Genomic DNA, 23,004 nt, shown 5'->3' on the forward strand with positions numbered 1-23,004 from the left:
TAAAATGAATTTTCAACTTTTAACCTTTTGCAATTGAGAACTCTTAAGACAAAACATGCTGGCAACTCGTAGCATTACATTTATGTATATATTCAATATGCAGTAATACATTAATATAAACACAAGACCTCAAAATGACATAAAATCAATCGCAGAATACCTTCCCTCTAAATACAGATGATATACAAAAATACACGATGGTAAGTAAAAATGTAAAAGAGCAACAAGTAAGGAGAGAAAAATAGAAAGGGGGATGAAAGAGAAAAAGACGAAGAGGGGATGGAAGTTAGCATGAATATTTTTACTCAAGCCTGTTAACTACACTCTGTTATTTTATCTCACGTACACAGTTTTTCCACTACTATAACGCCGTTACGCGGGAATATAAGTTTTAAGGCGTGTTTTGATAGCGTCAGGGTGTGTCAGCTGGGGCTTCCTACCTAATGGATCACTTCTTCATTTATTCGCTCATACTTTTTCGAGTCTATGACCCCATGATACCTGAGGTTTCTTCAACACTATCAACCCTATAGTAATGTCAATTATTTTATAACTACAAGTTGCACCAGATCTAAATGAATATCAATACAAGAAATAATTCGTGATACAGACACGACAGCTCTTCTATTTTCTGTGGCACGCCACTTAGAAGTTTTATAATAGAATGTGATAATTAAAGGCCATCCACTTAAACAGAGGGGAAAGAGGACAAAAATGGTTTCACTCCTATTTACGCGGGGAATGTTTTTGTTGGCTTTAAAAAGGCGGCGACAGAGAACTTTCTTCGTTCTTCTTCTCGTGTACCTTCAATTTACAGCGAGATGGAAAAGCGAAGACACTGTCAGTCGTCAGCTTAGCATTACGCGTTTTTAACAACCCTATACCCTCCAAATTAGTACGTACTTATTGATCATAGCGATCACTAGTACCTATAATTGTTTTGATTCCATTTTCTACTCCTGAAATTTTTTCTTTTTAGAAAATAAAAGGAAGCAAGGATTACTTTGACTTTCAAATACATTATCAGCAAGTGATTCCAAATCTTTGGCCTGCACTGTACATAAAGTATAAAAGAATGTTATTGATCGAGCTCCAAGATTCTATATCACACTCATCGAGAGTTAATAAACACTGCTGAGGGAATTCCTCACGGTCTGTTCATCATCCCCTCCCATGTATCGTGGATGGCGCGCGATCAATGACAATAAGATTCGCGTCGTTAATCCATTCGAAACTTCCATCAGGGATAAATAAACCGAATCGAACAATTTGTTTTTGTACGCCGCCTAAGTAGTCAACTATCTGGCACGCGAGCCTCGCTGCATAGAGGAGTCGAAAGACAGCGAGTGAAAGAGACACGAGCGAGAGAGGGAAAAGAAAAAGGGAGGGACAGGGTCGTGAGCATAGTTCAAAGACGAGGCGACAAAATCAATTATTTTGTTAAACAACAAGCTATGTTGTGTTAGGTTTGCCAAAATAACCAAAACAATATACTGGCGCGTAGCGGCGCTAGTACGCTGGTTCATTCAGTCGAACCGCGCCGTTTTCATTCAGCCATTCGATTCAGGGAATTTTGGGATCCTCGATGGCTATTAAATAAGTTTAGATACTGTGCTATACGTGAGTTCGTATTTTGGGAAGGAAGCGATTAGACGAAAGCCTGGAAAATATCACTGAGGATTCTAGGAAAGAGAATTTTTATTGGAACTATTGATACCTCAATTTTTGATTTTTAAATGCTCCAATTTTCAGGTATCTGGACCTCAGAACCAAAGTGTATTAAGTTTACTTGCTTTTTGTGCGATTTAATATACTTTGGCTCTGTGTTCCAGATATAAACTTTCAAATTTTTAAGCTTAGCAAATTTTAGGTAAATATTAAACTACATAAATTTTCGAATTTTCTAGGACTACCGAGGCTAAAATAGGTACCTAAATCTATCTGATACCTATATTTCATCACCTACTGAAACGTATGTATTCCACTTTCAGATATTTTCTAAATCAAATATAATGCGTTTCAACAATAAAACGTGTAGAATGAATAATCGTACGAATGAATTTCGACTTTCGACTCTCCTGGACTCGATAGTTCCAGCGTTAATGAACAGGTCGATACACTAATTTGATCTTAGCCTCTACAATTACCCCTGTTTCGATTAGCGTTGCTATATTGACGCGATCCCAGCTGATCGAAGTTTCGAAAACCCATCGTACGTGGTAGCGTACGTAGAGGGAGAGCCGTAAGAACGGACGTTGTTATTACAGATGCCACTCGTTCAAGATCCCTGGGTATATTTCAGGCACAAAGAAGCCTCCTTCCAATCCGGAAGAGTGACGCCTAATTTTCGGGATCACGCGTTCATGGTTTTCTAAAAAATGGCTGGAGCTATCAACAACTATACTATGCACTAAATAATCAAATGAAGATCTCAGAAGAAACAACATTCAATACTGATTGAACACTTTCAAAGTATTTTCCACTATCACTCTATCTTTCTTCTGTACCACTTCTATTTGAAAACTTCATCACTGTAAGTACTCGGTAGGACTAATTACAACCTCACTATTTCTTCATGCTTACTCTATTCCATCCACATTCTAAAAAATCAAACCCTTTAAAATCTACAATCTTAAAAAACCCTTGCATTTTCTCACCATTGCTCAGAATCTGTATCTACTCACATTTACTATGCAGAACACTGAAAGAAATCTCTTATTAAAATCTATTTAATTAGTACGTAGCTAAAGTTCCTCACTCCTCACATTCATCACACAGGAAATGATAATTTCCGAATAACGTCACTGTCGCAAAGTGTACGAAACACCGATACACAACTTCCTATAAATACACCCTCCCGAGGCCCCAGATGTCGCCGATCACCGACGACAGGCCCACGTCATTCGATGAATCCATCACCATCCCAGCTCCTCGGTGTCTATCAGCGACGATAATAATTCTCCCTCTCGCGGCGCGGAAAATCCGTGGAAGCAATTGCGCGAGGAATAGCTGGGGATGTTTTCTTTCGCGGCGGGCGAAATGGACGGGGATCCTGGAGTATCTACATAGAAAGAGAAATGAGGAGGTCGATGAAATGTGGACAGGGTTGGAGGGGAGGAAACTGGAAGACCAAGTAAGAAGAGGAAGTAGGGGAAGAAGAATAGCGAAGTCGGGCAGAGAAAGAGAGAGGGAAGGTAAAGAGGAAGGAGAAAGGGAGTGAGATAAGAAGGGAGGGAATTCGTGCTGAAATAACATTGGATGACTGTGGTATTGTCAACCCCCGTCGCACCTCCACGATTCTCCCTCTCCTTTACATTCTCTTCTTTCTCTCTCCATCTATCGAAATCGTATCTTTCTTTCCCTAGACCGACCTATCCTAGCTCTGGCTCAGTTTAGGCGCTAGAATGTAGGTGCTCCTGAATAGAATAGACGAGGAGCTGGAGGGATGAAACAACACCCCGTTCCCACCGATTTCTCTCTCACCCTCTTTCTCTGACACTCCACAGTGGAGGTTGTCCCTCTCCACCGCTGGTCCCTTTCGCTCGCTGTCTCCTGATCCGTTCCCTAAATGCGGCCAATAAAAACAACACTGCCACGGGAGAGCCAGCGCAGGAAAGATCGAGGATACGGTGAATTATAAAAATAACAGGGCGAAACGATCGAACAATTGGCCGATTCGGCCTGGGTACCGTTTCTGCCGCTCGTGAAAAATCCCCCCATTGAACGACGGTGACAACTGTCCGCCACCTCCCTTGGCCCTCACCTCTGTTTGTCTTTTTATTGTGCGCGGACGGGCGAAAATTACGGGAACGGCGTTGAATAAATAATGAGGGGACAGCTCTTCGACGCTCGCAGTGATTCTTTGAGAGGCACTTGGGTCGTCTGATTCTGGACACCCCCGCTCGAAAGTAGTGGGATGGTTCATCGGAAATGTCTGGAGAAGATAGTGGAACTATGGATACATTGGAGATTAGGGTATTTGCTGAGTTTTCTAAGTACAAAAATTTACTCAAATTTACCCTAGGTTAACGAGAAGCTACCGCCTGAGGTAATGAATCATCGGTCTCCAATGTGTTAACACGTTCGTGCACTTCTAGAAAGAAATATAACATCGAAACTGCCAGTCACGACTCTCGCCATAAACTGAACACAGATATCTCACGCGATGGTGCGTGAACGGCACCTTCTAGAAGAAGCCTTATCACGCACCAGCGCGTGATCGGCAGCGGACAGGTTAATGAATTTTAGTAAATGTTAAACACTTTGTTTCGAGCTGTGTTAAAGTCATGCTGAAAATTTCCTCCCTCTTTTCGCGCCCCCAGGAATTCCTCCTCGGCTCCCCTTGGCTGCACGCGAGTACACGAACTCGCTTGCTCGCCTCGGCGAAGTCAAAGAGAGATAAAATCTATAAATATGTGGGAGGCGCACGCGACCCATTCCAGTGTTTGTTCAACCAGGAATAACCTCCGTTTCTTCATCGTACGCCGAACCCCGAGAAGAGGCTGGTTTTGTGGCTTGACGCAAACCTAATCCAGGGTGATGCTTCGTTAACCACCTCTGCGCGGATGCCTTGGCGCTTCGCTCTTCTCGTTGAGCTCGACTACTGTCACTGTATTTCTAGGGAAGAGCTCCTTTTCTTTAGTCCAGGTGAAGTAGAACTAATAGGAAGTTTGGCTGAAAAAAATGCTCTTAAAAAATATTAATTTGGAAGAGTTTGTAAAAAATAGAGGAGATTCTAAGGCTCCCTAGAAGAAATTCTAAAACCTACAGGAAATTCTAGAATTCTCCGATAGAAGACATTCTAGGACTCCACATTCTGCTGGAATCAAGAAACAAAGATAAAATTATACCGTGGCGACGTCACCAGATTTAGACTGCTCCATTAATTATCCCACTCGCCAAGAGGACATTCGTTTTCCAAAACACTGGGGAAGGGTTCGACATCCCTCAAAATTTAAAGCAGCTTCTCTCAATTCTCCCCGTCCCTAATCACCAGGCTCCACCGTGGCGGAATTCAAACAATTTGTCGACGGAACTTTGGGGAACTTCAGGCTTCGTTCCGCTAGCAAAAGTTAGTTAGCCAGACGTGAGCAGGCAGCAGACGGGAATTAGTTAGCAGTAAACACACCTCATCAATCTTCCTCGAACGTCCGTCGTTCTCTTCATCATCGCGGCACGATGGGCCCAGACGATCTAAAATACCCGCGACACGTGTCTCCATTAAAGTGCTGCTTGCTGGGAATCTCGAACACGTCATTTTCTGGCTGAATCCTTTCTCTACTGGGAAGCTCGATCACTTTTGGGAACATTCTTTATTCTGTGAGTCAGATTTACTGGGTTGTCTTGATACAAGCTCAATGGTACATATGTTTCCTTGGAATTATACTTTTTAGCACAGTCTATCTGTGACCTCACTTTTTGAATGTTCAATTAAGTTCCATTCCTCGATCCCTATCCACAAAAACCTAAATTTGCATGAAGATCCACAGGGAACTGCTGATGTACCTAACACCAGAGCAAGTAATCGTCGAAGTAGAACACCTACTCAAGCTGGACCATAATCACGAAGGGCTACATGGATCTGTTCTCACGTCAGTGACCGAGAAATCAGAAAGCAGGTATTCGCTCCCGCCCCTGTCGCAATTAATGCGAAATCTTTCGCGGGGCTCGCAAGGAGCTCCAGTTGAAGTGCTGTTAAAAGCATAGGAGGGCCGAGGCCGAGAGAAAGGTCCGCCATTCTCGACACCTGGCAACAGCCAATGGTAGGATAAAGCAGACAGGAGAGAGCTTTTGGTCCTCTCGAATGCCACACCCTTCATTGTGACCACATATCGACCGAGTCTCTCTCTTTCCCTCTCGCTGCTTGGGGCTGCGTTCCCTGCCACTAATTGTAAGTACTTGCCCGAGTACTTGTGCGCGCATGTGTGAGTCCACTGCTCTCCCCAAGTGTGCGCGCGCGCCCCAGCGACGAGGAGAACCGGTTACATTTTCTGAATGGCGTCTGAGGATTTTTTGTATCGATAGTTTTTTAATATGGAACTTCTATTATGAATACATTTCACCTAAAATTTGTTTAAAAACCAATGCTTTTAAGAAAATTTCTGCTTGTAGTTTTTTTGCTCGCCTAGAAGAAAATATCTAAAAATCTAGGAAACATCTAGGAATAAATATCTATGAATAATAAAATTTAAAATTAAAATTCTATATTCCTTTATAAAATAAAATGAACTACACCGAAGAAATTCTTCCATAACACACACGATATTAATATTGATTTAAAAAAGAACTTATTCTGCGTTCACGTTTTTGGGAGCCCTTCCCTGGATTAGCCAAGAGTGAATATGAAATTCGTGTACTGCCATGAGAAGTATGACTGTGCGAGCTCCTGCGGTCAGGTTGAGGGCAATAACCATCCACTTTAGCTTCTATATGGCGCGAGAATGCGGAGCTACCCTAGGCAACTCTCGAATAATATTTTGATATCCTCCCCTCCTCTCTGCCTGCCAGGACTTTTCTCCTCGTCCGATCCGCCACATATCAGCGGCAGGAAATTATTTTTCACACTCCCGTATCCTTTGCTCCCGCCCCTCGTCGCCCAGAAATTGTGATGTTGTTCTAGAGGAGGGAAAGAAGAAACCCTGCTCACCCTCGCCTGGGATGGTGATTTGTTCCATTGTTGAGGTCGATCTGTTGGGTCAACTGATGGGCTAATCGTGTGGCTAAATGGGACGTCGTAGATAGAAAAAGTAATTCTCTAATTCAGTAGTTTCAGTGAAACAGAAATAAGGAACTGGTTCTCATTTCGATTGCTATTCAATTGTGCCATATCTACTGAAGGGTTTGATGAAAGTCTTTCAATACTAAGTGCAAAGTAGAATTGACTAACCAGGCCAGACCAAGTCTAAATAGTCAGACAACGTTCTTGGATTTAGGACAATTTCCTTGGCCACCACGTTTGTGTAACACAGGGGGCAGGTATACACAAAGGACAAACGAGGAGTGCAGTGGGCCAGGCATTTCGGCCTAAATGTTATTTCATGCGACAGAGATTGCTTCTTCAGGTAACACGCTCCAGCCGACGACCTAGACGGTGGACCTGCACGAGAGGAGTTCGTCAAATATGTATGCGGATAAACACGAGGAAGGTTGACAGAAATAATATCCGCAGGTGAAGGCGATCGCACCTGTCGGTGTGGATACGAAAGGAATTTTCTGGTCTACTCGGTGGGAACAATCGAACACTTTCAGTGGTTCAGGACAAAATCTGGTGTCGTAGATCGGGGTGCAATTTGGCATTATGTGTTCGTAGACCAAATTGGGATACTACTTGTAAGCTATTTCAGCTGTTAAGGTATTTTTCTGGTATGTAGATACTTGAAAATAGAGTTCTTGAATTTTAAAATTGTAAGGGATTGTGGATTTCCAGGGTTGGAGAATTTCAGAGCGCTGGAGTTCCAGAGTTCTAGAGTCCTAGAGTGCCACAGTCCTAGAGCCTTAGAGCCTTAGAGTTCTAGTATCTTAGTGTTCTAGTATCCTAATGTCTTAGAGCTCTAGAGGTCTAAAGTTTCGAAGTTTTAGTAATAGTATAGCCAGCAGAAACTACAAATCTTTCCATCTTAATCTGTTATTACGAAAGAGAATCAATTGAAGCAACACGTGTAGAAACATCTTTACACAGTTATACGAATTATCCTCGCCGATCCATCACCGTCGAAATCCAATGACCTGTTTACACAACAACGTCACCAGGCAGGACAGATCACAAAGGGAATCAAGCTCACCTCGCGTTCACCGCATCGAATCGAGCAAATCCGTCGAAGGGATTCCTTCTTCCACGCTTCATCCGACAAGTGCGAGCTTTACGTCAGTGCCTGCTATTGGAAAATCTTTCTCTGCTATTTTCCTTACGGGAAACCTCACCTTAAAATGCTTTGAACCGCCTCTGCCACATGGCTTACTTTATAAATAGATTAAGTAACTTCAAATGCAATCTAATTAGGAAATAACAGAAATAGACGTGACTCAAATTCGAGAAAATGAGAGACATCTTTTATAAAAGTAAGAGAAAAAGATTGAGAAATCATGGTCTGACGTCTGCCCACAGGATTCCTGGCATAATGGCAAGGATCAGGGATTTCGATCCTTTTCAGTGGAATAAGATCACGCGCATTCCACGCGAAGATTTCGACCAGACCACCGGAATAGTGGTCGATAGACGGTGATTCGAGGATTTAGGGCCGTCCAGTATTTTCAACAGATTGTCACGGTCCTAAATGGATACGTCTTATTCAATTGAGTCTCCACTACGGTGGTCCGCCTTCCAGTTTCGCGGCTAACTCTCCCCCACTTGTTACTATTTCCTGAGAGATCGAGGAAAAAAAGAAAATATGGAGGAGAAAAGAATTTTGTGTGGTGAAGTAAGTTCCTTCTAGCGAACATGTGATTCTGGAGTCCTGGAGTTTTAGATTCCTAAAGTTCTAGGGTTCTAGAATCCTAGAACTCTAAAACGTCACTATTGCTACTTGAAAACTATTTTCTAACCAAATCCATTGCCAAACGATTATAATCTATAGAGCTACTCAACTACGACCAATTAACTACAGCGTGTATGCCTTTCCATTTAGGTTTACTGCGACGTTCACACGAAACAAAGGAAGAAGGAGCCCCCATCGATACAATTAATCAAGCAACACGTTTCAGAGATTACAGGGCGCAGCTAAGGATGAGCCTAATCCCCCGGAACATCGAACGGGAATCCCTCGGCTGTAAAATATCCCGTCCATTACCGCAACTTTGCGGCTCGGCGCTAACCGCCTCATATACATATCACGCGAGGCCACGTCAGCCGAGGCATGCCGAAGTCGTAAAGCTCCCGTGCACGCGGATGGACGGAAAAGAATTCCGGTGCCTAATTCGAGATGTTTATCCAAGCGGTGTTTCGGCCCTCTTAATTCATACGCGCTGTTGTTGCAGCTTAGCCAGCGCCAAATTTATTAAAATCGTCTCGATAGCCAGGGGGTTAGTTACTCATCCTCCTTGCGTTCTTGCAGCAACCTCGAGTTGTAGACCAAGAAGACTCGAAGTCGAAAACTCTTGCGTCGCCTTTGTGACAATTCTTGGGCGAGAGGATTTTCAATATATTTCTACTTTTCGATTAAACTTAATATATAAATCCCTCCAAGAAGTCTCCAAATAACAGAGGTGCTACCTTACAAGGATTCCAAAGGCTATTGTATGAAATTTCTCCCTGTAATAGAGTCATGGGAAACCAAATATTGCAAGTTGGCAATAGAAACTAACGTTAAGAATCGAAGGAGCTGATGCTTGACTCTACCCTGAGGAGGTTCGAGAACGTCCTAACGCGTTGGAGGTCTTCGAGGCCCCTCGAAGTCGGCAGCCATGCGAGACCAAGACAGTCGAGCGACGAAGAAAACGATTTAATGGTCGACGACTGGTCTTCGGACTGTGACGTGACGTCCGAATGCAAGCTGCGTCGCGTCAGCGCGAAAGGGAAGCCTCGGCTAGAAGAGCAAATGAACCGTGCTCCTCCTTGTCCACGACAGAACGCACACGCCTGCGTTTCGACGTTTCGTGTATGAAATATGTTGCGTTATTTCGCTGGAGCTTGATGGATCTCTCAGGGAACATCAGGCAGCTAGAGAATTTCGAAGTGTAGGAGCATTACCACCTGAAATTCGCCTGATGCTGTATCCTTGAGACTGGCTCCAAGTGATAGTAGGAGTCTGAGCACTATTAATCTATTGGACCAAAATATGGATACCTACTAGAGTCAGAGGAGGTCAAACTGAGGGCTTGTGAGTAGTAAATCACGACTATGGTACCAAAATTTAGTGTTATAGTGTTATCTGTACTCTAAGTTGAGTAGAGTGTCACTATAAAATAAGTGAATAGGTGAGTTGAAGAACAGACAGGTCCAAAAATTACATTCTGAGATATTTGATTAAGACTAAGCAAACTGTACTATTTAGCTTTTCTATGTCTGACAATAATAGAACAGATATCCTAGATTAATTTTCTGGAAGTAGTCAGGAAGCGGATCAACGCAACATATTTGCCAGGAAAGAGGAAAATACGTAAACGAGTGGGGTAGAGCGGCAGACTCAGCAGCAGCGTAAATAAAGCCCTGTGAAATTGTCCGCTGTTCGAGGAATCGAGAGTGCATCCGATGTGCAAATCGGTTTAACGAGAGGTCCCCCCGCTGACACGGTGTTCCACCCCGATAAAATAACAACAGGCATCGTTTCCATGCGTCGCATTTTCAGCTCGACGCCATTATCTCTGCCTGCTGTCGCTCTGGATCTCTGGCTCTTCCACTGTTTCTCCTGGATCCCTGCTAGCGATTATTCCAACGTTTTCCGCGGATCCTGTCCTGCCTTGGGACATGGAATTCCTTTTATAAAACCACGGGTCTTCCAATCTCCACGATGAATAATTTTAAGAAGCTGTAGGTAGTTAATAAAAATTTTGAATCTGAGAAACTGGGGAGAATTCTGAAAATAGGAATTTAGGGGACTTAACTTTGAGTTTGAGCTTGAAGAAGTTTCAAGGATTGTGGTCCCAAAAGACTTTGGAGAGTCTGTGATTGAAGATCCCAAGTATAGAATATTTAATTAAATACTTTCACGAGATCTACTTAACATAAAACGTTAGAGTATCAAACGCAGCAGAAATAACCGCGGAGAGGATGAATTAATGTACTCCAGGGTTCCCGCCGTTAAGAAAAGCCTTATCAGAGAACGGTACGCACACAGAAGCCGGCAGGCATTTACGGGTGCTCGTACGGCAGCCCAGGAAAAGCCAAAGGGAGGGAACGTGCGCGCTTACGCTGGCGGTGTTTGTTCAGCCGCAACTTCTCTAAATCTTTTGTGCAGCACGCAGGAGGGTTGCGGTTGTCTCGCGTACAGCGCGGTTACATATGTGTCGGGGTACCTATGTGCCTACTTAGCGCCCAGGTACACCAGCATCTTCGCCGAGAGATACATACCAGCGAGCCCTGAAAGCACACAGGCTACCAAAACAAGAAAATTCCAAAATTGTCTCGCGCCTCTCTAGAAATAACTTAATCTGATCCTTTTGGCTCAAGTTTTGCGTGAGTGGGATACAACAGTTACTTGCAAAGATAGAGAAAATGTTACACAAATTTGAAGATTTCCAATAGCCGTGTTTTTTATACCAGACAATATCCCCAAGCATAAAATCCCCTAACTATTCTGAATTTTTTAGCAGAACATATACTATTTACTTCCACGTGTTCTCAACCCTCAAAATGAAATTATTCCATCGTCTAGAAATTAAAATAATCCTTCATACACCTTTCATCACGCTCACATATCTACCATCTTTACCTATCTCTCTTAGCAACATCTCAGAAGCGCTTAGCCACCAATATCCACTGTCAAACAGAGGATTGGACATGTACTGAAATGCAGGGAGCTTGCGGATGGCGGCAAAGCTCATCGAGTTAATCAGGCAGGTCTGTGGGAGGACCGGAACCGTCGAACGACCGAGTCGTCGGCTCGTCACCTCGTCAGGAGCGTTTAGCTTCCGTTTCGTTTGGTCGGAACACAGATCGGCTGTCTAAAAGACACGAAGCAACAGCCAAGACAAACCTTAAATGCTTGCTAACCAAACAGTCGGAATTAGCCCGCGTTACCCCCTCGCCGAGGAAACCGGTGCTTTCGCCGTTTACTCCTCTCTATGGCTATTATCTTCCACGCTGCCTAGCGTCGGTTGTTCCTGCCCGACGGCGTCTACTTTCCTCCAGCGTCAGATGGGAAAAGTAGCCTTCCGTGAATTTCTGGTTATCGTTCGGTGGACTCGTCTAGGACGACCTACATGATTTTTGGAGTAGCTAACCTTGGGTCTGTTCTTTTTGGGTCACTCGATACAGTTGGAACTTTGATCGAGAAGATAAAGGTACGATTTGAAAGAGGAAATAAGACGTGGTTTAACTTGCGAGGAGAGCTAGGGATTTTTTTAAACTAATTTCCATCAACGAGGGAAACTAAATAAGATACCTAAATTTGACAGTAAATTATTTACGACTAGCTGCAGCCTCGACACGGGGACACGAAAGATAGAAACGTTGGATGACAGCGAGAGGAAACGACCCAGCCCGGGACAGTCTGGCAGTAGATTTATTTCCTTAAGGCAGACAATGAGGAAGGAAATGCGGCCGATACGTTTTCAAGAAAAATAAACGCTTGCTGCGGTCGGGGCTGGGAGGGTATAGCAAGGGACAAACTTGGACTTCGCGGCCGTTTGTTTTCATCCATGGCGAATCGGTCGCATTAGAATGTTGCTAAACCCTAATCAAAATAAGATGGTCCCCACTCTGATTTCCATCTATGATCGAGACGCAGGGATATTCGACCTAAGGCTGCTACTTTGTTACTGGAAAAACATTGTTTCATCATTTGATATGGTGCAATAAGGTGCAATAAGGCAATAACTCGGTGCACCGTGATGTGGTATGCTTACAGCTGACTATAGTAGTAGGATTTCGTTTATTATATTGGTCGTGGTATGGTGGAATTAAAGAGTTATGCAAGAATGCCATTTTCTTAATTCTAAAGTCTTAGAATGTTAGAGTTCTAGAGTTCCAAAATAAAATAAAAAACCCTATGCAAGAACCCGAAATCGCTAATAAATCTACAATCATAAACCAACAAACCACCACTTGTCCCAGGCCCACACCCCCAAAAGAACACCCAGCTAGAGTATGAAGATATCAAGCTACCCCCCCACATGCTAACGAGGAAATAATGAAGTGAAGTTCTGCTGGTGTGGTATAAATCGTTGTATAATATCGCCGACTAAATCTCCACGCAATACGGTGCAGCAGAGAGTGAATCGTGTCGGGGAAGCCAATACACGTCGGGGAACGCGGCGACGAGGAAAGCTGCGCAACCCTATCTGGCGGAACCAACCGCGGAATATCACTGCACATCCAGATAATCCCGCTGGCCCATTGATATGCTGATGGCGAGACGTGTCGCGTGAAATTGCCACCCGGCACGCATTGTTCGGCTTGAATTCCAGCCAGGCCCTTTTCAACTTCGCACCCTCGTAACCGAGCAGACTCAATCCTATCGACGCGAAGCAGGTTTCTCGTTTTAACGACGAAATCGCGCGATTCCACTGGCTTCGAGATTCATTCGATTCGGTGGACGACGAATGAAAGATTGTTTGAAGGAAAATTTTCGAGATTCGAGAAATTAATTAGGTACGAGACATATGTAAACAAGTGAAATATTCAAAAAAGAGAGCTGAAGAGTTACCAAGAGGCAAAAAAGATCAGAAGCAAGTCCTACTATTAATGTCCAGGCAGACGAATAAAATTAGCTGAACCACAGTGGTCGCTATAATATCTAATTCTAAATCCTCGAATATAACTTCACTGAAGAATAACAGAAACAAAAATCCCCAGAACCGAGAAGAATCATGGCTCTGACTTCATTCACCCAGTAAAAGTCAAGTGAATGAATGTCCTCACAATAAGTGGCGGCAAAGTTTATTTGCTAATCTTCTTTGCCAATGTTCTTTGCCAGTTCAGCTTGGCAATTGTTGACGCAGCTCGTGGGCCACTGGGCGAAAAAAAGCTCAGACTCTGCGTCCCGCGGAAAGTGGTAATGCTAACCAGATTAGCTTTTTCTCTTAGCGGATTTGAGAAACAGCAGACGGCTGCATCGACGTGTTTGTTATCTTTATGCGCGATCGCATCGGCCCCCGCGCGCGTCATATTCTTGCATGAAAACGCGGTGGAAACGGCGCAAAGCAAACCTGGACGAATTACAGGCTCGTGGGAGATACGATGCAGAATTGCTGGATGCTGTAAAGACAAACACGAGGAACGCGCAGAACACTGTGCAGGGGTGCCTTGAAACCTCCAAGAGCCTCCAAGCCTCACTTTTCTACAGTTCTGTGAACTACTTCCATTGACCTATTTATCTCTTGACTTCAGTTAGCAATAGTTTTCCTTTTATATAGCAGCTTTCATGACGTCTCAGGTTTTTAGGAACTAAATTGCAAGGAAGAAATAGTGTCTATTATACCTCAGAATTGGGATCATGTAAGATGTTCATAAGCAGAAAAAATGGATCAAATAAATTTGTAATATTGATAAATGGCTTAACAAAAAGGGTCGATTGAAAAAGCTTTAGATTAATGAATCAAAGACCAAAAAAAGGGATCCCAGAAAGTGGATCCACGTTTCTCAAGCAACGAAGGCGTATCGCGAATATGATCGACCCGATTCCCTAGAAATAGCGGTAATTGACGCGACACGTCCCATATCCCGCGAAATGGTGGACCGATCGGAAGCAGAGGAAGGGGATAATCGAGAGCGCGGAGATATTTTTATCGCGCGAAGGAGGCGTGCGTGAAAGAAACGGTTCCACGTCGAGGGCCATCGTATCACCCGATCGGATTAACCCGGTGGAAGTCTCTTCGGGATTCCGTATGCTTCTCGTCTGGTTCCCCGGCCTCTCAGTGTTTACATAACGATGAAATTTAATTCTCGGGACCGGCGAACTCGTGTAAGCCAATACGTGGACCGAGTAGCTCGACGTTTCCACCGCAAAAACCTCGGCGGAGAGAAAAACCTGGTGGAAATTGTTCGACGTTCCGTCTCCCTAAGTCTGGGGACCTCCGTGGTCGAAGAAAGAGAAAAGTGTATCTAATTCTTTCGACACTTCGTTCAAAATGTGACTAATTTGGAGCTTGATTGAGGTAATTAGGCGGACTAATTAACTCCTCTTGAGAGAATAATTCTTTTTAAGACTAAATAGGATAATTGTTGGTAAGGATATGATCAAGAAAATTAGGGAAAACCGATACTAGGTTTAAGGAGAATTTTTAAGGGCATTTCTATTAGGAACGCCCCAAAGTTATCGATTTCTAGAGAATTCGTATAAGGAAAATCCCTGAGTCTCCAATTTCTAGGGAATTTCTACCAGCCATTTATCGTAACAATTGTTTACAGAAGCCAAGCACTGACGTAAGAATATTTTCCCCATGATTCGCGGAGCGTGTGCATCATCCAAGGAAAATGTACTTTCTTTTTAATGTGGAGCATTGACGTAACTCGTCCGCCACGAAATCGCCGGTTTATTGTTTCTACTCGGGCAAAAAAGAGTGTTCGCATCGGTCTACATGGGATAGGTCAAGGCAACGGTTTATTTGGGAAAGCCTCGAAATTTCTTGAACGCCTCGCGAAAGATGCTTGTCGACGGTTTAAACGTGAAGGAGAGAAAAAAATGATTATTGTTTCCGTGATGAAACAGTGACGTTACTATCCCGATTATCGCTGCCAACGTTCGTTCGAATTGGTAAAGACCTATCTTTAATGAGATCGACCTGTTACGATGCTCCAAGCTGGTGAATAAATGAATATGCAATTAAGTCGATGATTACGTGATCTAGCCCTGATTGCAGGGAAATTATTATGCAGTTCCGTGCGAGCAGAGAAAAACCGAAGTTATCAGATGCTAGTTTTTAAACAATACTTGACTGTGAGTCACTTTATAAGTGGCTTGACTTTTGCATCGTGAAATCAGAGAGCATGTCGAGTTAAACGTGAGAAGTTAAGCGAGGACATGGAAAAACGTTATGTAAGAATATTCTGATTGATAGTACAAAAACAAAAATTGAAAAAATTTCACCTCTACCGTTCCTAGAGGATTATAAATATTAGTCCTTTTAATATAAACTTTCGTAACCCTCAATTATTTAATGAGAATAAAGTGGGAATGGATTAGAAAATATTTTTCCTCGAATTTACAAAAGGGATAAATAGCAACTGATCTTATCAAATGGATTAGCCGGCAGGGAAACCCTGGTGGTCGCAGCGAACGACGAATTCAGATAGAACGCAAGCAAAAGACAATTAAACTTTGGCCGAAAGTTCGAAAGCGTTTCGTGTAGCGCCGCAGGGCAGGCAAGAGGCGGAAGGGAGCGGAATCGAAACACCTGCAGCAACGTCGTTTCATTTAAATGAAAATTAGACACCACTGCGTCCTGTGAATCGATTTTTCTTTCCCTTTGGAACCTTCACTAGCGAGACATAGACGAAGCTCAACAGAAGTCCTTAGAATTGAATATTAAAATGCTACTATTCAAATGAAAAAGTGTCAAGACTTCTATGAAGAATATGAAAGGTGCTTCAGTTCTGAAGTCAGAGAGTCCTAGAGTCCTAGTATTCTAGTGTCCTAGGATCCTAGAGTCCTAGAATCTAAAGCCCTAGAGTCCTGTAATCCTACGGAAGAGAGTCCTATAAAAAAGGACGATTCTTCCATTCAATCAAAATAAAATGAGACCTCGTTACGCAGACCCTTAATGAAACGAAAAAGTGGAACATCTCGGGGATCGAAGATATTTTGAGAACCTGGATAGAAAAGTTTGGGGGTGATTCACGGCGAGGAGCGTCGAAATGGCAAGATGGAAGTTGAGGTGTCCTGTCGAGTGTTTTCGCAAGCCAGGAGTCGAACCCTTGGAAAAACAGACGCCAAATTGAATCCCTCGTCTATAAGAACGTGATGTCTCTCCCTTATCTATATAACTCTACCACTCGAACCTTCCTCCGTCGGGGTTTCGCCGCTTTCTTCTTTCACGGATTACACACACCTATCTGTGTTTCTCGGATAATGTGTCCCCTTATCTTTTCTGGGACTCCCTTCGGAAGAATATTCCACGAAATCTAATTTTCGCAAACCTATCAGTTTCAATTGTTTCTTACTATTGGAGGCTAATGACACACGAATTAAATTCAAAATATGAATTTCTGGACGCAGGATCCATCACCTCACCATGAATTTTCTAATGGGTTAAATTAAGTAAACTACCATAGAACTCGATTCCACCAATTGCAACTACATAAAATTCCATACCAAAATATACAAATTCTAATTACCACTTCAGCAAAAATCGGCATCTTCCAGTACCGAAAACCCTCCACAGCTCTCCCCAAAAGCCCCTCGACACAAGTCCATCCACTCCAAGAGCACCACGTGATTGACAAGCGATCACTTCCCTCAGGTTCCTCGCGGCCATCGAACCGGAAGCACCATGCGAACTCCCTAGCCCCAAAATGAAACCGCACCCCAGGGCTCCGAATTCCCTCGAATTCCTCAATTCTCCGCACCTTCTAGGGAAAAGTATCCGACGGCAGCGCGCGTAAAAATTTCGCGAGCACTCACACCACGCGCGGGGCGACACGCTCCGTCGTCTCGCTTTTGTTGCGTCGGCCCTGCGCGAGCCGCGAGGGCGTGACTAGGTTAGGATCCTCAACAGATCGTTGGTAACAGAGGCCAACGAGGCGGCCACGTCTTGCTCAGCCTCGTCCCTAAGCCCATTGGCCGAGGCCTCGTAGGTGGAGTCACATGATCGCCTTTCGCCTCTCCCGATTGGCCGCCACGGAAGCTCGTCCGTGGCTGCGCTTCCTGGGGGATTTTTCCGAAGGCAACCGCCACGCCGCTGGCCTCGCGCAGCCGTGCTCGGCACCGAACACTTGGCTCGCTCGCGAGGCCGAGGCCCCAGTGTGTTTTTACTCGGGGTTGAGTAAACTCCGGCCTGTTGTGTATCATAATACGCGTGCACGCGGGTTTTACGGGTTAGCATCTACCACCGAATCCTGTCTTTTCCTCGTCGCGGAGTAGACCGCGGATATTTCGGAGCGTCAACAAAACAGGAGTATAAACCATCGACCGAGGGCTGAGATTGATTGACCAGTCGCATCGATCGATCGATGGCCTTTGCTTGAAAGTTAAGTGCGCGATAAGCATCGAGACCTCTAGTGAAATTCCCTATGTCGGACTGTGCGATGATTCGCGGCAAGTGACTGATCTGTATCAGTGAGTGAAAAGTCTGGTTATATTGAAATTGACTGGGGGGAGGTGAGTGTCTGGGATACTGAACATGTGCATCGCTGTATCTTTGGGATACTGAACTATCTCTCACCCTCGAACAGTGATCCTCAGATTGTAGGAAGACTAGCAGAGATTCGAGTTCACTGAATCTTCCTAGAACAAGGTCTCTCTGCTCTATCCACATTTCCTCTCAATTTTCCAAACATGCACACCCTATTTGGCGAACAGAATGCCTACTATCGCCACGCGACAGCCGTCCCCGTGGGCATGGGGACTCCCTCGTACCCAGGAGTGGGTGCCGCACCAGGTTACTACGAACAGTATCGATACGGAGGCTACGCGACGGCGGCAGGCTACCCAGTTTCTGGTATAACTCAACAACACATCCACCACCCAGGCAAGGACATGGTGAAGCCTCCTTACTCCTACATAGCCCTAATCGCGATGGCAATCCAAAACGCTCCTGACAAAAAGATCACCCTAAACGGAATCTACCAATTCATCATGGAAAGATTCCCCTATTACCGCGAGAACAAGCAGGGCTGGCAGAACTCTATCAGACACAATTTAAGCTTGAACGAGTGCTTCGTGAAGGTTCCTCGAGACGACAAGAAGCCAGGAAAGGGCAGCTACTGGTCCCTGGATCCAGACAGTTACAACATGTTCGACAATGGTTCTTATCTGAGGCGTCGCAGGCGCTTCAAGAAGAAGGACGCTTTGAAGGAAAAAGAGGAGGCTTTGAAGAGACAGGGTTTGGTCCCAGAGAAGCGCAGCCAGGACGAGGCTAAGTCCAGCATCGTGATCCCGCCGCCGTCGGACTCCGCGGCGAAGAAGTTGTCAGCGCTGGAGACCTCGCTGTGTAAACCGAAAAGGGAGCCAGTGAACGATTCAGGGAGCCACTGCATGGCAGTGCAAGCGAAGTATGGCCTGCACAGTCCTATTCAGGATGCTAAGACGTCAGCGGCCACGACGACGACGGGCGTCGTGGCTGGCCAGAGCGTCATACAGACTGCCCTGGGTCACCAGGTGCATCAGACGCATCAGGTTCATCAGGACGCTATTCAGGATGTGTCCATGGGATTGGATCCGACTAGTTTTAGTGTTGACGCTCTGATGACCTCTCGAGAGAATAGTGCTGGGCTGATGACCAGGGAGAGCCAGCATCATCATCCTCACAGTCTTCAGCATCCTCATCCTCACTCGCACTCGATCATGACCAGCAGAGAGTCGATGGGCCCGGGAGTGGTGTCCAGGGACCATTTGCCATCTGTGTGTACCACTACCACGACGACGACCGCCGCCGTCGCCGCGATGATGGCCACCACCGGATATGGACACGGTAGCACTGTTCCCAGGAGCAATGGCTCGCCGCCTGGAACTATGTACGCGCCTTACTGCACGCCCACCGCTGGCTACATTATGGACCACGCGGAGTACAACACAAGGAACCATAATAACACAGTGGGACACTCGCAGTGGTACCAGGAATCCGCTAGTCCGGATACCGCCGCCATTTACCAGGATACGCAGTCGCCGAGTTGTCAGCTTTACAGGTAGGGAGAATCTCTCATGGAGAACTCAATTCCATTTTATATCATTGTGCGTTAAGTGACGAAATAGTAGCTTGAATATGTTAAGTTGAGGCAATATTGTAGGGGCAAATGGAAACCATCCACAGCTAAGAATGGTACTGTAACTCAATTTTTCTTGAGATCTAGTTTTGGGAAATTGAATAGAATCTATTCAAAGTGATGTAACACTGATCTGTATTAAGTCCACTAGTTTTCCGTGTCCAGGTACAGATATTTTCGATTTCTTTATATTCTAAACGTGAGTTATCTAGTTTCGACACGTTTTCAATGAGAATCCTATTTAAACAAGTTCACCTACGACGTTATAAGAATAGTAAAAAAATTGATCTTACTTAGACTGGTCAATGTAAGAGATTTTGGGAAGCCTCGCCTTATCTAGTGTATTCTACTGACAAGAAGAACCCTGGAACCAATAGATCTGGATTGCTACCAAGTCTCTTCTTATCAGTGGAACACTACACCAATCAAACAAAAATTAATCACCAAATTTTCCTCTTATTTCCAGATCTAGCCCCCCAACACCCCTCTCGACGAGCGCAGCACCGTCTCCGCCCCTGTACCATAGATACTATCAAGACTGCAACACGGTCAACACCAATGGCAATCTACCAATCACGCTGCACAAATACTGAGAATACCGAAATTCAAGGCCTCATCAACGGGGCCTTGAAGAGCAACACAACGATCACTACGACCCGAGTCTGGTCTACGTGAAGCAAGAATGGATACCCTCCACGGAGGAGCTTGCCAAAGAGTGGACCTAGATAAGTCAAAAAGTATCATCACAACAAAATAACGCGCGAATATAATCGATGGTCGATCACCCTGTTCACGCTGTTCCACGCGATCGAATAAAGGTAGAAACACATTACTGAAATCATGTGCTATCACGTTGCACATTATAGCAAATTTGTTTCAAATCACTGATCTCTATATAAATATGGATAGGGCATAGCCAGTAACCCCCGATTACACAAAGTTGTGCCTTATATAGAGATTAGTGATTTGAACAGATTTAAAAGAAGAGAAAAATCAACTCACATTCTACGGATGTCACGATATGACACCAGATAGCAGCTGTGGTAACACATGATCTCACAGTGACCTGATATTAATGTATTTCTACCTTAACTGTAGATTGTCCACGTAATCGAGAGTCGTGAGTGTACTTAGAATCGTCGTAGGCACAGCAATGAATGTTAACGAATAGGAGAAATTACTAGTGACTTTAACGAAAAGAATCTTCATCCGTATCTGAAGTAACTCGACTGACCTTTTAGTAATTTGTACTTCGATCAGCGACAAGAACGCTAGTAGTGGTGGTGTTTCGAGTGAAATTAGTTTCGCGTTGTTTGTTTTCGAGCTTCGATATCGGATCAAAGTTAAAAAAGAGGTCGAAATAGCGAATAGGGGATATTAGAAAAAATAGAGTCCTCCCTGTCACGTACGCCAAACGAGGACTCGGACACTTGCGAGATCGTTATCGCGAGCAACGAACACGTGTCCTCAATTTAAATACGAAAAAGCTCGATAGCGAAAGACCCGTGGATTGACAAACAATCTCGAACTGGCCGTCGCTGGGCCGAGATTGGTGGCATTTTTTTCTTCGAAAGTGAAGGCATACTCCAATAGCTGAACGTCTCAGCAGAAACTGTTTCCAACTCGAAACTTTCTAGAGCCCTTTTTTCCACCGATATTTTTCTTTCTCTTCGTTTAATGAGGTTTTTAAATTGAATCTCAACATTGGTCGCTACCCATTGCAATCTGGCCACAGAGTTCTATTGTTACAGTGTAATGGTCCACTGTTTTAGAAACCGTTCTTGCGTCGGAATTCGAGATGAAAGTTTCTTCCTAGTTAATTTAGCGAATCATAGTGAAGATTGTCTAAAACTCGTTGTAAAAAACTCATTCGAATGATTGCGAGGTTGCGTATCCCGTTCATGTGCATTTATTTCGTAACGTCATTCCCTGCAACGCGTGTGTTGCAAGAGATTGATCGTTCGACTAGAGCTGAGATAATTATATATATTTATTGATAACGGATCATGTGAATAAACGAAGTAAAAATAAAATACGGAACCGTATCGTAGATAGATCTCTGCGTGTATATTATTGCAAAGAGTATATATATATATATATAAATATATAAATAGTTATAGATTGTATAGACGACGCTATATATGTATAAATAGACACAGATATATATATGTATACAAAAAACCGTATTGGTATCACGAATATTAATACTACTACCGCAAAACTATCAACGTAGGCTAAATCGTGCGAATACCGGATAAAAAACTTGCGAAATAAACGTAATGAATCACAAACGGAATCACTATGTGTTGTTCTTTCCGAGATACCAACCATCAGCGAATCTCCACCTTGGCCCACCTCTTAACACCAATATAAAAAGTGTCCAAAATAGTCTAAACTAGTTCAATCGCTAATAACCAAAAAACTGATACGTCTTAAAACACAAAGAAAAACATTAGCGATCTTTCCGTAGTCCAGATTTTCAATTACAGTCAGCAAGAAATATATTTTTTGCCAGGTTTAACTGTCTTCAAGATCCCTCTCGAAACTGGGGCCTCATGTGCCTTACCATCCGCCACTGATTGACCATCCACCTTGGCCTAACTCTTTCAACGCCCTCACAAAAGTATCGTCCCCATAAACGCGTGGCTGTTTATTGCTTCTACGCGAGGGACCTAGTGTGCAGAAAAAATATTTCGTTACATTCTTCGCTGTTAACGGACGCACTCGTAGCCCGCGCAAAAATACGCGCGAAAATACGAACGCAGTATAAACAACGGGCGCAGTAAAGCGATTTTTTAATTACCCCGCCGCTCGAGCGAATCAATTCCCCACCATCGAGCCTCGGCGAACGAAAAATTGCTCGGCTGTCGACGGGCAAACAATCGAGTCGAATTAATGGATCGAAAAATTTCGAAAACAGAACGTAAAAGTTTCGAACCCCTCGCGTTGGCTGATAACAATAATAACTGGACCGGAAGGCGGTCAGTGTTTAAACTTTCGCGAAATCTTCAAACAGAATTCGCGCGCGCGCATTCCAGCCACTTTGTTGCTGCTCCTGAATACGCAGATCGATTCTCCTGATTATTTCTAGTGCGAATCTGCGAAACATTATTTCTCCTACGCCGCCGCGGACGTGGGCGGTAATGGAAAGGTAAGAATATCTCGTCTGTTCGGTTGGATATTTGCACGATCGAATGACATCGGACGCGTAACGCTCGAGGAATCTCATTGTCGGTACCGAATGATGCGGGATTTAGGAGTTGGTTGAGTTCAGGGCTGAGATTCTTAATGCAAGACTTGGAAATTTTATTCTTAATATTTTTGCAGGCAAACTAATTAGAATTGAATAAAAAGTGGCTAACTTTTTTGGGAACAGTGAATGGCTCTATCTTCATATAAAATAATAGTAATAATCTTAAAATAAAATTCCCAATATAGAGGTTTAATTTACCTATATCTAGTGATATATGTATCTATCTATACGAATG

At 44.0% G+C, this 23,004-nt stretch overlaps 1 protein-coding gene across 1 annotated transcript; it reads left to right on the forward strand.

Annotated features, from left to right (window-relative positions):
- The first annotated feature begins 18,089 nt into the window (after positions 1-18,089).
- On the forward strand, positions 18,090-20,109 carry Croc (forkhead box protein crocodile). The gene is made up of 2 exons (XM_076392130.1): positions 18,090-19,438; positions 19,983-20,109. The coding sequence occupies exons 1-2, from the start codon at positions 18,090-18,092 to the stop codon at positions 20,107-20,109; spliced, it is 1,476 nt and encodes a 491-aa protein (XP_076248245.1).
- Positions 20,110-23,004: the final 2,895 nt, after the last annotated feature.

This window comes from Calliopsis andreniformis, chromosome 2, assembly GCF_051401765.1.
Source record: "Calliopsis andreniformis isolate RMS-2024a chromosome 2, iyCalAndr_principal, whole genome shotgun sequence".
Taxonomy (NCBI): domain Eukaryota; kingdom Metazoa; phylum Arthropoda; class Insecta; order Hymenoptera; family Andrenidae; genus Calliopsis; species Calliopsis andreniformis.

Coding starts and splice junctions, on each gene's coding strand:
- Croc (XM_076392130.1), top strand. CDS start 18,090: ATGCACACCCTATTTGGCGAACAGAATGCCTACTATCGCCACGCGACA. Junction 19,439..19,982: donor CCGAGTTGTCAGCTTTACAG/GTAGGGAGAATC, acceptor TCTTATTTCCAG/ATCTAGCCCCCCAACACCCC.